Source organism: Pygocentrus nattereri, chromosome 5, assembly GCF_015220715.1.
Source record: "Pygocentrus nattereri isolate fPygNat1 chromosome 5, fPygNat1.pri, whole genome shotgun sequence".
Taxonomy (NCBI): Eukaryota; Metazoa; Chordata; class Actinopteri; order Characiformes; family Serrasalmidae; genus Pygocentrus; species Pygocentrus nattereri.
Window position 1 is genome coordinate 26,591,095 of NC_051215.1, and position 14,868 is coordinate 26,605,962.

Here is a 14,868-nt window from a genome sequence, read left to right on the forward strand (position 1 = left end):
TGGAGCCTGTTATCTCTGCGTATGAGGGCCAAGAGTTATGGCTTGTGTTACTGTATTTTTGTGCGCGGTGGCACAGTGGACAGCACATCTGTCTCCCCTTGACCTCTTGTCCTGTCCCCTCATTGCTGTCTACGACACACACCCCTCCGGCCAGTGACAAGACCATCCTCTCATTGTTCCTGGACTCGAGCTTATCCTAAGGCTGCGGCCTCTCCCAGCACCAGCTCTCATGTCCTCTAGTGAACCCCCAAATATACCATCTCCTGGCGGCAGTCCAGGATTCCCTTAACAAGCTATTGCAGCCAATCAGGACTCTCTCTCTTGTTAACTCATCTCTGGAAACTGCTTTCAAGTCTCCTCATCTAATCAGGTCCAGTGTTCTGTTGTTTTTTAAAGAGTGCACTCCTTCTTTTTGTCCCTCTGTCTTGTAAAGTAGAGAGGAGTTCAGTGGTGAAAGTGGCAACTGTGATGACTGATGCTGAGAGGATGTGCGGTTCCTCAAGAAACCTTCAATGATCACTAACAGTGGGGCCACGCTGCAGTTTCAGATAGAATGTAGCTGGCAGCAAAAGTACTTAATACAGACAAATTTGGCCTCGTTTAATTAAACAAATTGCTTCTTTAATCAATGGGGGCCACGGGCTGGAACACGGCAAGCTTCTTATGAGATTACAGCACACACCGTTCAATAGGACCATGTGAACTTTTGTACCAGACAGTGGGAGCTAAAGAAAGCACTCGATGAGGACGGATAATGAAGACAGGACTGTTTGAGCCCTGCGGACTGTGCAATCACCAATTTAATTAAATACCATTTATTTGATCATATGCAATGTCTGGAAATACCCTACAGTCCTAAAACTGGTTGATGTTCACTGTAAACTTCCTTTTTTTTATCAGTTAGGAAGAAGATGACAGGAAGTACGAGGGATGCAGATGCAGAAGGTTTGACTATTTAATCCTGAATCAAGAAATATAATAATAATAACCAGATTTATCAATCATGCGGTGGGTTATACCCCTCTGTTCTCATACTGGAGGCCAGATATGCATAACAGCTCAAATTTGACTTGATGTAGCTACAAAACGTACAATGCCTCTGTAATTAGCATTTGGTCTGCAGCACGGTACGGCAAATGTTTAGATGAAGAATTTTGAACCATTTTCCAAATTTTGGGAAAAGTATGGACACAAAAACTATGAAATAACAATGCTTTACAGCATTATGGCTACTTGACACCTACGTAAGCCCTTCATGGTCTACAACATTTATAAGCTCTTATTTCAGTAGGTGTCATTTGTCAGCTGTGATGTCAAAAAAAAAAAAAACACATAAGGAATTGTGCAGTGACAAAAAAAATGTTAAACAGATTTTTGACGAGGTATTAAAAAAAAAGTAACTTAAAATTTTTGTTTTTGGGGAAAAAAAATGTCTATTATATTTATCACTCCTTATATTTGTCTTGGAAACACATTCTGGGCATTTGAACCCAAGTCTTAAAAATAAAAACGATTAGGGAAAATGTGAATTTCCCCATTGTGGGACTCATGAAGGATTATTTTATCTCATCTGAAAACACGTTCATCCAACCATCCATCCAGCTCTGATTAAACTTCTGACTGGTGCTGCAGGACCACTGTGTGATTCATATGCAAGTTCAGTAATGAAGATGGTGATGCTGGTAAATTAAGTTCTTTCCCACAAAAACATTGGAATTTGGGAGACAACACAGGAAATCAAAGCCATGGCAGTCACTAGACCTCCTTCAAAGGAGCTCAGAGAGTTGAAATAGTGATATTCTCTTTGCAAATATTTTTTCAGCACAACGGATTACAGATTCTGAGGCCTGTGCCTCTCTGGAGCCCCATGCCTGCTGCCATAGTCAAAGAGGATTTAACAGATTCCACAGTTTCTTCAAAATTTGTACAGAATTAAACCATTTATATGTAAACAAAGTAATTCAGGGTAGTTTGATTGATGTGAGATATTCTGTTGTAGAGAAACACAGCAAGTCAGAATTATTATTATGATAAAATAATACATATAATTACTATTACATAACAATTACATAATACTAATTACTATGAACATTGCATCATAGTTCAATCATACTACATCAAATACATGGCTTTGGTTGGAAATGTAATAAAAAACAGAGGAGGACTCTCAGTTCCAAAACTGGATAAGTATTTATTGATAACTGAATTACATTTCTCTTTTATACACATTTCATAAATGATACAGGAGTTTACATTTTCATTTTTATAGTCTTCCAACATTACAGCATCCAATGCCAATGAACCAAATAAAAACAAAAACATGAAATGAAGAAAAGATCTGAATGGGTAAACGATGGGATCCTGCTTCAATCTCAATGACGCTTTCTTTTTTTTTTACTTAGCTAATCTTAAGTGCACAAGATAAAAATGTAAAAGACTGCACATATCAAAAACTTAATCCATATGATAGGGGGCTGTGAGATAGAGGATAGAGGGAGGGAGAGAGAGAGAGAGAGAGAGAGAGAGAGAGAGAGAGAGATGCACAGGGAGGGACAGGGAGACATGGGTGAGGTGTGTGGGGTGGCTGGACGTTGGCTGCCCATGTTTCAGACACGGCAGTCTTGAAGGACGAAGAGGGAGGAAAAACTGCACCAAGCCCTCGACAACCAAAAGTCAGCAATCTCTGCAATTTTTTTGGGTCATATATAATTTCCCCATGTAAACATACATTCATGCAACACCCGCTTTAGAATAAGTTCCATATATTAGATATACTCTTGTAAAAAACCAACAGAAAACAACAAACCAACCAAAGATAAAGCAAAAACCAAAGTAAAGCGATCGATGGAAATCAGGGTTGAGGCAACTGAAAGGAGCAAGTGAGAATGGATTTGGTATCCGCTTATCAGGTCATTCCAGGCAATGGAAGAGGAGTGGTGTTGCCTCCTCTTTTCTCCATGCATGCATCTCCATACGAGGATTTATGACTATTGACTATTTGACTATTGGGGTGAGGGGCGCAGGAAGAGAGACTGATGTACGCGAATCTATCAGGCCAGTATGGATGAGGACTGCTCTCAAATTAACCTACTGAATTGCACTTTGTCATCACAGATGCATACAAACATAGTTACCCTTCGTCAACCTCGCTCTACTGACAAAACCACATGCCAGTGTTACTGCACCAAGGCCGCCATCCAAACTTCTACTCAGTGGACCTTTTACATCCAGCCAATTACGGAAGACCACCAAAAGCGCAGGCCTTGATGGTTACCCACCTGCAGTATTCACAAAAACAGGCGGAACGAAGCCATAGAGGAACCACTTTTGATTCCTCGAACAATCTTTCAGTGGCTTCTTTAAAACCTCAACTGCACTCAAGACTTGCTTGGGGATTCATAAGTGGTAATTCCATCCTTTCTGGTATGTGACACTAGCCCCCTTGCAGCGGAATGGGGTCTTACATGTCCGTCAGGTGTACTATACTAACACTCAACTTTATCCTGGTTATTTGGCCATGGCTGTTCTGAAGTTGATATGACTGTGCAAATGTCAGACGTTGCTGGGTATCTGTCATCAGAACAAGAGCACAGAAGATCCACAGTCCTGCACTGTTTGCTTGTCCTCCCGTTCACTTTATGAAGGGTATGACATTTACCTGGCGAGTTAGGTAAGGTGTTCGTTATGTCAAGGGATGTAGTCGGTGCTGCTCTGCACCAGGTCTGAAGATGTACATCTAAAGGGGGGGGAGGGGGGGGGGATGGGGGGGGGGAATCACACTGCATTTACAGAACATGGAAAAATGCAATCACAGCATCGCAGCGGTCACTCAGCAGTTCTACCTAGCTATTCTTTCAATAATTAATAAGTGCCTGGAGCTCTGTGCATAAACAACAGCGCTGCAGGTCGCATAAAGCGTGAGCAAAATGCATCTCTCTTATTGAAAACGGTGAGAAAGGGTGCATACGATCGCAAAATAAGGTGTACAGTGTGACCCCCCCTGCCCCCAATATGAAGGACATAGCCTAGCAACACCTAGGTCCCTTTGCTATCTTTGGCCAATGCTCAGGTGTCTCCTATGACAGCTTAGTGGCACAGACTGACCACGGAGATGACATGCACAGCAAACTGCAGCCTCATCGTAGCATATAATGGAGCAATGCGTGTCCAAGAGCTTAGAAAGAAAATGACTCTGGATGCTGATTCTCATCTGCAGTGCTGAAGGTCTACTGGAGCAAAGGAAGCAGTATGCAGTAGCAGGTGACGAGGAACATGACAACGCCAAGGTCATGTATAAATGAGTGTGCTTGTACAAGTATTGGATGACGATGAAGCACACAATACCATAATCCAGGGGTTTTCACTGAAGGCCATATCCATGCTGTGGTGATTTCCCAGCTCGAAGACCCCTCAGCTCAGCAGTTTGTTAGTAGGTTTACTAAAACACATTTCTGTAAATGAGAAGTGTGAGTCTGATAAACCTTTAGAAAGTACAAAGACCCTCCACATAATGTAAAGGGTAACACTTTACTGTAGAGTGCTGTTCATAACATGGTACATGACACCTACATAAGCATATCATGACACCTAAAAGAAAACCCACATAAATATTTTGCTGCTGTTGGAGCAAAACCTTGTATCTCCATTTTTGCCTTTTTAAACTTTTTGACATAATTTGCTGCCCTTTACATTGTGTGTAAATTTCATGATGAATTGATCAAAAGAAATGGCCAAAAATGACTTGGAAAAATCTCTGGTTCCATTGACTGACATTAAAAGTAAAGTAAGTTTTTTTCCTTCTCCTGTAAAGTTATAATTTTGAAGATAAGAAGCTTTTCTTCTGACAACGGCGATATATAAATGATTATTCCAATAGGCATCATTTGCTACAAAGGTTAAATTAGGCAATTTTGATCAAAGTTAGTTAAATTAGCCTTTATGAAAGATGATGCCTATTGGAATAAGCCGTCTTAAACATTTTTGTAGGGGTATGTCAGCTGTCATGGTAATCTTATCTAGGTGTGATGTAGCCTAATGAACAAAACCCTACAGTAAAGTGTTACCATGTAAAGCAGTGGCTTTTACCCTTCTCCTGGAGAACTACCGTCCTGCAGAATCCAGTTTCAACCACAATCTGTCACACCTGCTCCAGCTAAATAACTTCTTCAGAAGTTCCTGATTGGCTGGATCAGATGCACCAGTGTTAGATGAGGCAAGGGAAAGCATATGAGATGCAGGCTAGAACTAAACTCTGCAGGACAGTAGCACTCCAGGAGGAAGTTTGGAGACCACTGATGTAAAGATTCCAAGGAAGGGTCTCTGAACCTTTAAAAGGTTCTTCGCTTTCACCAATCACTCTTTCAAAGGTTCTTACGGTACCAAAAGTGGCTCTTCCATAGCGTCACTCAAAAACCCTGTGGCACTTTTTAAAATTTAGAGCAGGAAAATGACCAAACTGTGCTGGACTTTGGCCATCCAGGACCAGAACTGGACCAGAACCCTCTGAAGCGCAGTAAACGCATACAGATTCATTTGGAACACCTAAGAGAAGTACTTTCTATGCAAACATGTTATGAAATGATCCATTCAAGGCATTGCAAAGGAGGGCAAGTTTAGAAAGTAAAACAGAACAGATCATGATTTGAGCACCGTGTCCTGAAGAACAGTGTTTAGGCATGTAGGCCTGGGGTGTGTGAAACGACGAAAAAAAGCAGTGTGCGTGTTTAAGCACAGTCACATGTCCATCCCACAGATTCTACTGCTTCAAAATGGGTCTCTGCACTAAGGCCTGTCTGCTAAAGACGCCACGTTTATAGACGGGAGGATGCAACAGTCACGCGCTACAGCATGCTGCGAAAGTGTGCGAGAAACCCACTAATTCTAGGATCTAATATATTACACTGTTCTCTCCACGTACCGCTATATTCTTGGCATACAGAGGAGGATATGTGCAGCTGAAAAACGTCACAAGAACTGCTCGCGCTCACTGACGTGTTTAATATTCTTTCTTTTTTTTCTTCCTTTGAAGCATCTTACACGTCAGCAGCCCTTAGTCCTGAAGGGTGGGCGTATCTGTCTTGAGGGGGTGCTGAGGCTGAGAGACAGAGCTGCAGGTGTGGCCATGCAGGAGTATAGCAGAGCCCTGACCAGCACGCTGCTCGGGGTGCTGTGAGGCACTGTGGGTAAAGTAGTTTTTCTCAATGAAGACGAATGACAAGCTTCCGAATATGTAATCCTCTGCTAAATTGTATTCCAAGCAACTGCGCAGATGTAAGCTCATTTAGAATTGATGTCACCGTTTAATAGACTGCGTCGAGAAAACGGCGTGGCCGTGTGAGGGTCATAGTTATGTCAGAAGCCGTTTGTATGTATGAGAACATGGAACTGACCTGGTGTGGGGTTAAGATAGTAAAGAAAGGTTCTGCAGTCGTATGCAAACGTTTGGGTGGCCTTGGTCAAATTACTTGATTTGAATGTTGAATTGTGAAGTGAAAATAAGTATTTTAAAGGTCAATAACTGTTAATTTGCTGAATTTAGCTAAATAAAACAAACAACGGTCATACAGAAGCACAACATTTATTTTATGTTTTATTTTTTAGTGAAATTCAGCAAAGGAATAAAAATAATTCACTAAATTTAGCAGAAAACGGCATAATTTAGATTCATTCCTTGTTTTCAATTAGAAAGCCAACAAAAACACAAGCAATTTGACCAGGGGTGTTCAAACGTTTGTATACAACTGAATGTCGGTAAGTGATGTCTGACAAGATGATTAAAAAACTCCTCCACCAGTAAGAAATGAAAAGTAGATTCGAGTCATTCTCTTAGATATGAATTTTTTTTCACTCATCATAACAAATATAATATGGCTTTTAAAATAAAAAGTGCCAAAATTGACTTTGTTTTGTGTTATTTTCCTTTTTCTTTTTTTCTTTTCTTTTTTTTCCTTTTTTTTTTTGGAATAATAGAACACACAGTGATGTTTAGCCGGTATATCTCTGGTCTGCAGCCTGGAACAGGTCCGTACAGCAAGTAATGACCCCTTTCTCCTTTCACGCATGTAGCAGCAGTGTTCGCTCTTTGTTTGCACGTCACATAACAGGCGGCTGCGACAGGGGGTCCAGACGAGCTCTCCTGCAGCTGAATGTCCCTCATCGACACTGGTAAAGAGCGCAGCGGCCCGAGATCTTTTGGCGTGTACAACTTCTCTGTAAAAAGAAAAGTTCACCCAAAGAGCTGAGTGGAGCTCTCAGGCTTCCAAGGTGCTGAGCCACAGAGCTTGTGTGCACGTGTGTCTTTTGTTTTCATTTTTTTTTTTTTTTCCATGTCCCATGCAGGGAGTGGGGTCACTGTCCATTGGAGGTGTAATGTCCAAATCCAGGTGTCACGTCCTGTTAGGCAGCAGGGACTTCCTACAGGCTGCTGTTGTTCTTCTCTGTGGTCCAGAGTGCACAGGGCTGCAGGCACGACTAGCATTCTCGCCCTCCAGCACCAGAGAGGATTCAGGCTTCTTTCATTCTTTCTGTTGATTGCGTTCCGTCCCCTCCTCCTCTGCTTTGACTCGCCTTGTTTGCTCAGAGTTTTCAAAAACAAAAAAACAAAGAACTTAAAAACGTTAGTAATAAAAAAACCTCCAATGCTTCATGTGGAGATGGTTCTGTCAGAGGTCAGAGAGAGAGAGAGAGAGAGAGAGAGAGAGAGAGAGAGAGAGAACGAAAGAGAGTAGAGAGAGAGAATCAAAGGAGGTGGTGGGGAAAACATTAAGAACAGGTAACCAAAAGAAGAAATGAAAAAAGTGCGGACGGAGAGAGGGACAGAGAGAGAGGGAGTGAGAGAGAAAGAGGGGGAGGGAGGGAAGGAGGAAGGGAGGCTTTCACTCTTCCCGTCAATCCTTGCTGGTGCTGATCTGCTGGATGGGGAGATGCAGTTGGAGAGGATCTCTCAGACGCTTCAGGTCCAACTCCGCCTGAGAGAGAGGGAAGGAAAAGAGCAGGAAGGACGTGAGGAAGGTAAGAGAGAGATGTGGAAGTTTTATTTCCAAATTAGCTGTCTAATCATGAGTGTTTCTGGGAGTAATAGAGCTTAAAATGTTCATCCAAACTCTATGAGTTCAGATGTCCGTTCTCAAATATTTGTCTGGCTCCGTTTAGGCTCAAATTTCCCATTTGTGTTCTCGCATCTTGCCTCCCAATCTAACTGATTTCACACTGCATTTCCCCGCCTTTAGTTTTACCGCTAAGTTTATCCTTCACTACTGTCTTAAATTGTTTTTTATTCTGGGTCACCTTCTCAGTGCTGAGGTCCATGAGACCCACACTCCTGAGAAAACATACTCATACAGTAAAACGATTAAGGAAAGTGCTAGAAGACGTCTGTCGGTTTCTCAACCTGTGGGCCGTGGACCACCAGTGGGCCGTGAAGCACCCTCTAGTGGTCCGCAGGCCTGTACTCAGGGGGAGGCAGTAATTTGGGCCAGTATTGTCAGTGTAAATTATAAAAACATAAGTGGAAAAATGATTAACTTAATAATGTTTAAAAAATTAAGAATGAATCATTCTTTTATTAATTCTATCATTATTAAATATCACCAAACCTTCAAAGACAACAAAACAGTTCTTTCTCTACATGTTTAAACAGAATCTGTTCACTGCCAGTTCTAATGGGGATCTAAAGAGGATCTAATGGATCTTTCCATGAAGGCTTAACTGGGTACTGTTTGTTTGTTCATTGGTTCCAAAATTAAACCTTCCTTGAGGGCAGATCAGAATGTTACAATTACTAATATTTTATTTAATGATAAATGTCAATTTTTCATCTTTCTTCTTTTTATTCTTTGATTCTGAAAAAATAAACCTGATCTTGATCTTATCTTGCTCTTAAGTCAGTTCTAGTCTCGGTCTTGACTTGGACTCGCCTCGTTTTTACTACACTACTAAAAACCAACTAAGATTCTGATCAGAATCAATATTTGATTAATAAATTCATTAAAGAACAATTAGAACTTAATTATGGCCTTTTTATTATAGCACATTATTTTATGTGGCTTTATATTTTTAATTTATTAGTATCCAGTAACCAGAGCTACCCTGTCACGTTTTATTTGGCATCTTGGGCCAGTTCGGGTCAGAAGTTTGTTATCCTCCGGTCCGTTTCAGACTCCAGACAATAATATCATGATGTGGTCTGGACTTTGTTCGGGTTAAGCTGGGCTGTGCCAGAAAAGTCTCAGGCTTTATTTGAGTTCGGGACCGAATTTCAGGCCCGATTAAAGCTCCAGTGTGTGAATATGTATTAGCACACCTCGGCAATAGCATCCTTCAGTTTGTTGTACTTTTCAATGTCAAAGCGTGTCCTCTTCACCCCCTTGTGGAAGAACAGCAGATACTGCCTGTCTCTGGCATCGGGGTAAATATACTCCTGTAGGAGAGAACAAACAGCGAGAGGTCAGACTGAAGGCCCTCTTCACTGCAAAGGCCAACCTAAGAAAACAAAGATTAAATCAATCTATGTAGACTCAATGCTCTTGGGTACAGTACAAGTGAGGGAGATAATCATGAGGACACAGAATAATGAGGGTCCATTGCATTAACCTCTTTAGTACCAAAGCAAGAGTGGCCATTTCTGGCTCTGTACTTTAACAGTATGATTTGCATTTATGTTAATATGTAAAGAACATGCTCTAACAAAGCTGAACATTTGCAGGGTTTTAATCTGGTTTGTGTCAAAAATGACCATTTTGAGCAAGAAACAAATGCATAGGAATATACAGTATGGTGAAAGAGTTTTAGGTAGCCAAGAAATTTGTGTAAAACAAAGTGTGTTTTCTGTTGTACACTGTTAGAAATTAAGGTTCTGTTCAGGTCCATTTTTAATTCGTCAAAGTAAAAACAATGTAAATGTTCCCTCAAAGGTACAACCGCGGTTTTAAGGTTCAATTATGAACCGTAAATAAGTTTTTTTCCAGATAAAAATTTTGTACTTGTATCTTTTCGTAACTGAATGTTTAAAACAGAACAGTAAAATAAAAGTCTGGAGGCGAGATGGGGTGTGTGGACTCAGTACAGCTTAGAAAATATCATTTCAATGGATGGATTATGGTACAATTGTGTCCAATGACTAAAGGTACTGAGACGTACCCTTGAGGGTTCCACCCCAGTGACAAGAGGGGAACTGCCCCAGTGACAGTTTAGTACCTCTATTTCTGAGTGGTTAATCTATATAACTATAAAAACGGTTCACAGATGGTTTCATTTATTTTATTAATGATTAATAATTAGGATTGAAACAACTTCAAAATCATTACTAAGCAGTTAAAGCACATAAATAATAACGGTAACAGTGAGCTGTTAAATCCAGTGAATATGAATGTGTGGTGAAGCTGACAGATTTAATGCTGAATCATGAAGATCATGAACCAGAAAGATCTAAGCATCAGGTCAGTACTCTCTTTTTGTGATAAGTGCTTATTAATCATTTCAAGGTGTTTATGACCTAATTATTAACCATTAGTAATATAATTTCAAATCATTCATACACCCTTTATTACTGTAGTCATACTGTAAAGTGATACTTTAAATAAATAGAAACAATCAAATAAAGTAACAACTGTAAAACATAAGAGCAGCTATGAATAACAGTTTAATAAGTTATTCATATCTTGATTTGCAGAGGGCAGATAGAAGAACACAGGTTTATTCTTAACATGGATTTGGTCAATTCTATCAGCAACATGCCTTTAATTTACTAACAGATTAATCAGCTGAAGCAGGTATTGGACGGTCATTGCAAATACACTGGAAATTGTACACACACACACACACACACACACGCACACACACACATATATATATATATATATATATATATATATATATATATATATATATATATATATATATATATATATATATATATATATATATATATATATGCCCAGATCAATGGCTTAACATGTGTCACTGTACAGTGCATCATCATCATCATCAATAGTAAGTCCTCAGTGATCTTAACTGAATTCTGAATGTGCACATGCTCACCAGAATCTACCACAGTGCATCCAACAAAACAGGGAGAATCCAGCTTCTTATATACAGTGACAGAAACACTAACATACAAAAAGCTGCAGTTCCACATGCTGACCTATTTTACTGAGACTGCCTATAGACACAAACATGTCCCTCCTGCTCTGAAGGTGAAAAAAAAAAGCTAAAGTCTCTGAAAGTAGTGCTGGCAACACGTCTGATCAGAATTTGTCAATGTGGCTAAAAATGTTTTCAATCAGTTCTCAATTAGCTTAATGCCATTTGTGTAATGCTATTGTATAGTAATGATAATTAACAGCGCTCATATTTCTGGCTGCACTGCTCTTTTAACTGCATCCTGCTGACGGAGATGCGACTTACCTGGCGTGTGAGCACAAAGTAGGCGTACATGGCCATGGCTGTGCCGTAGGTGATGAAGTAGGTGACGGGCTCCATGATATCCCATGAGTACTCCCACCAGGTGAGCCGTGCCAGCACGCCAAACTGAGTGGCCATGTAGGCCATGCCCCCCCACAGCACCCAGGTGGTCCGGCGCTCTGCCTTCTTACTTAGTTCCTCCTTCACCTGAGGCAGTAGAATGGTGATTAACATTTAGAGACCTAGATTTTCATGATGAAATCATTAAATGCTCACTGCTTCCTCAGTGCTAGACCTGGAATTCAAACTAAGTTTATAGCACAGCACAGAGAAACTGTCTGAGATTATTTAGACATTATACAACAGTTAGTTCCAGCCATGCAAGCTGATTGGCTGAGAAGTGTTCTAACCGTGTTATTTCAACATAACATCACTATCACTCCGTTGAGATGCCGTTACTAAGCAACAACTCTGACAGCTGTAGGAGATGCTCAAGCTATTTAATGTTTTTACTTCTTACTTTGCCACAAACAGATAATGAATACTTTTAAGATCACATTTGGCCAACAGTTGATTTGGTCACACTCTGAAGATGAGACTACACTAAATTTCCAAACTGTCAGTTGGTCCGTGTGGAGCTGGAGAACGGACTGCCGGCTCTGCAGCGAGTGGGTGGAGTCGTTACTCTGACGTAGCAACAAGCTGCTTGTTAAGGAACTTTGATTTGGTGGAAGGAACTGCAAACATTAAAAGATATTAAACGCAGTGTTCACAGCCCAGTTTATTCATTTCTTACTTTATTTACTTAACTGTTGTATAAAAGCAATAGACCACGCGAGGTCGTGTGTTATCACAAATAACATCACAGCCATGACTTGATGTTATTTCGCCATAACCCACTCCCTCTCGTGGTCTATTGCTTAAATATCATATAATCAGCAGTTCACTTCACACTGAGATAAGGCATTAGCAAGCAGTGTTGGGGTAACACAGTACAGAGCAACGTGTAATAGTAATGTGTACACTCTTTACAGTAACAAAGCAGAGTCATGCTTTACAGTTCTTGTAATCACATTACAGTTACTGTCTCATTAAAAAGTAGTTACTAGCATTACTCATATGTCTCACATGCAGTGCACTTAAAACAGTCTATATCTATGATCTGTACCTGTCCTCATGTATTTGTTTAGAATAAGCATGTGCAATAAACCATTTCAAAGTATAAAATCACACTTTTGTTTAACTGATGGATAAGTTCAGTACTTATTGAAATGTATTGTATATGCATGTTGTATATTTGTAATTCTGTTTCTTTTTATTCTAGTGATCAGCATGAGGTTTCTAGCAGTATCTGAGCTCAGGATTGGCTTTCTCTCTAACCTATTTGTAACTAGCAAACATACTTAGAGCAGAGAACAAAGCACTTTTTGTAAATCGCTCTGGATATGAGCGTGTGCTAAATGCTGTAAATCGCTGCTGTCGGAACAAAACCTTGTATCTCAATTTTTGTGGTTTTCCAGTTTTGACATAATTTGAAAATGCGTAGTGTCCTTTACGTTGTATGTAAATTTCATGATGAACGGAACAAAAGAAACGGCCCAAAATGACTTGGAAAAAATTCTGGTTCCTTTGACTTACGTGAAAAGTAAAGCAGGTTTTTTCCTTCTCCTGTAAAGTTACCGTTTTGGAGATTCAAGGTTTTGTTCAGAGAAATATGAAATGTAAATATAAAGATTCCTATGCAGTAGAAGAAAGAGCCCTACCTTAAACAGATCTGACTTGATTTTTGTTCACAAAAATCTCATAAATATTACGTTTTATTCATAAGGAGTTTTTGGACTATAGTTTTCTATTTTTCAATGCCTTTCAATAAAGTATAACTGGCAATGTCTTGTTCAGAGCAAAGACAGAGATTGAACCAGTCCTTTTAAATTAGGTTTACTGTGATTGCCTCAAAGGACTCTTGGGTTTTCTCTTCCCTGTTGGTAGATTTTGGTTGGGTTTTAGAAAGTAACACTAAAGTACTGAGATTACTCATATCAAGAGAGTAATCCCATTAGTTTGAGAGAGGTAATGAGTAACTTGTAACACATGGATATTTTCTGCAGTCAAACAGTAGAATGTGCCTTTCGATTTCTTAGTTGTGCGTATGAGTCACAGAATGCACACTTACACTGTATGGACAAAAGTATTGGGACACCTACACATTACACCTACAGGACCTTTTAAGACATTCCATTCTAAATCCATAGGCATTCGCTTTTTGGGGTTAGATGTTGGACAAGAGGGCCTGGCTTGCAATCTCTGTTCTAGTTCATTCCAAAGGTGTGTGATGGGGTTGAGGTCAGGGCTTTGTGTGAGCCAGTCAAGTTCTTCCACACTAAAGTCACCCAGCCATGGCTTTAGCTTGCTTTGTGCACTGAGGCTCAATCATGCTGGAATAGAAATCCAGCCACACCATTTCATCTGATGCTTGCCGTTGTGTTTGGTGATGTAAGGCTTGCATGCAGCCGCTTGGTCATGGAAACCCTGCCATGAAGCTCCTGGCGCACAATATTTGTGCTGATGTTGATGCCAGAGGAGGTTTGAGCTCTGTAGTATTGAGTCAGCAAAGTGTTAGTGACTTTTATGTTCCATGCTCCTCAGCACTCTGCAACCTGCTCTGTAACTTTACATGGTCTGACATCTCATGGCTCAGTTGTTGTGTTTGTTTACACATTTTAATAATACCCCTTAGAGTTGATCATGGAATATCTAGCCAGTAAGAAATTTCCCAAACTGACTTCTTGTGAGCTCTATAGAGTGACCCATTCTTTCACAAATCTTTGTAAAGGCAGACTACATGGCTAGGTGGTTGATTTTATACACCCATGGTAATGAGACTGAATGAAACACTGGAACAGAATGATTAAGAGGTGTGTCCCAATACTTTTGTCCACATTATGTATATAAATACAATAATTCTCTTGATGTCTCTGAAATAGGCCCATTTTGAAACATGCAACCAACTCACTTTTACATGCAAGATTTTTGCCAATTTGATTAAATACATCCTGATATTAGATTAAGACTGAGGTGTTTATCCTCACTGTACTCAACAATCAGATGGAAAATCTCTGTTTACCTGCTCACTAAAAGTAATCTGATCAAAAATGATGCAAATGTGTAAAGAACCACCTAGTGTAGACGTTACGATGACAGCAAGTCCAGTCAGAGCGAGATGAGCAGCAGTGAGCAGTGCTTGTGTTTTTAATTGCTTTAAAATGTCAAGCTCAGGAAAACGTCCTTCACATATCCTTGGGTTAGTTGCAGTTGAAGGCCAAGCGGAAGACGTCGTGTTCTGAGACACATAAGCTTTATGTCTGTCCCACCGCTTTTAAAGATCAGAGCATCTCCTCCACAGACCTGCTCTACCATGTTTAACAGTATAAGCTTCACTATGACGCGACCGACATCCAGACTTGAGCT

The 14,868-nt window shown here is 40.2% G+C and overlaps 1 protein-coding gene across 1 annotated transcript in view; it reads right to left on the reverse strand.

The window, feature by feature from the left end:
• Positions 1-5,982: 5,982 nt before the first annotated feature.
• Positions 5,983-14,868, reverse strand: part of mcu (mitochondrial calcium uniporter) — a 126,769-nt gene continuing 117,883 nt past the window's right edge. Inside the window, exons 7-9 of the mRNA XM_017694072.2 lie at positions 11,404-11,607; positions 9,302-9,418; positions 5,983-7,967 (exon numbers count right to left, since the gene is read on the reverse strand). Of these exons, the coding sequence (XP_017549561.1) occupies positions 7,887-7,967; positions 9,302-9,418; positions 11,404-11,607 (402 nt within the window). The 3' untranslated portion in view covers positions 5,983-7,886. The remainder of the gene's footprint in view (positions 7,968-9,301; positions 9,419-11,403; positions 11,608-14,868) is intronic.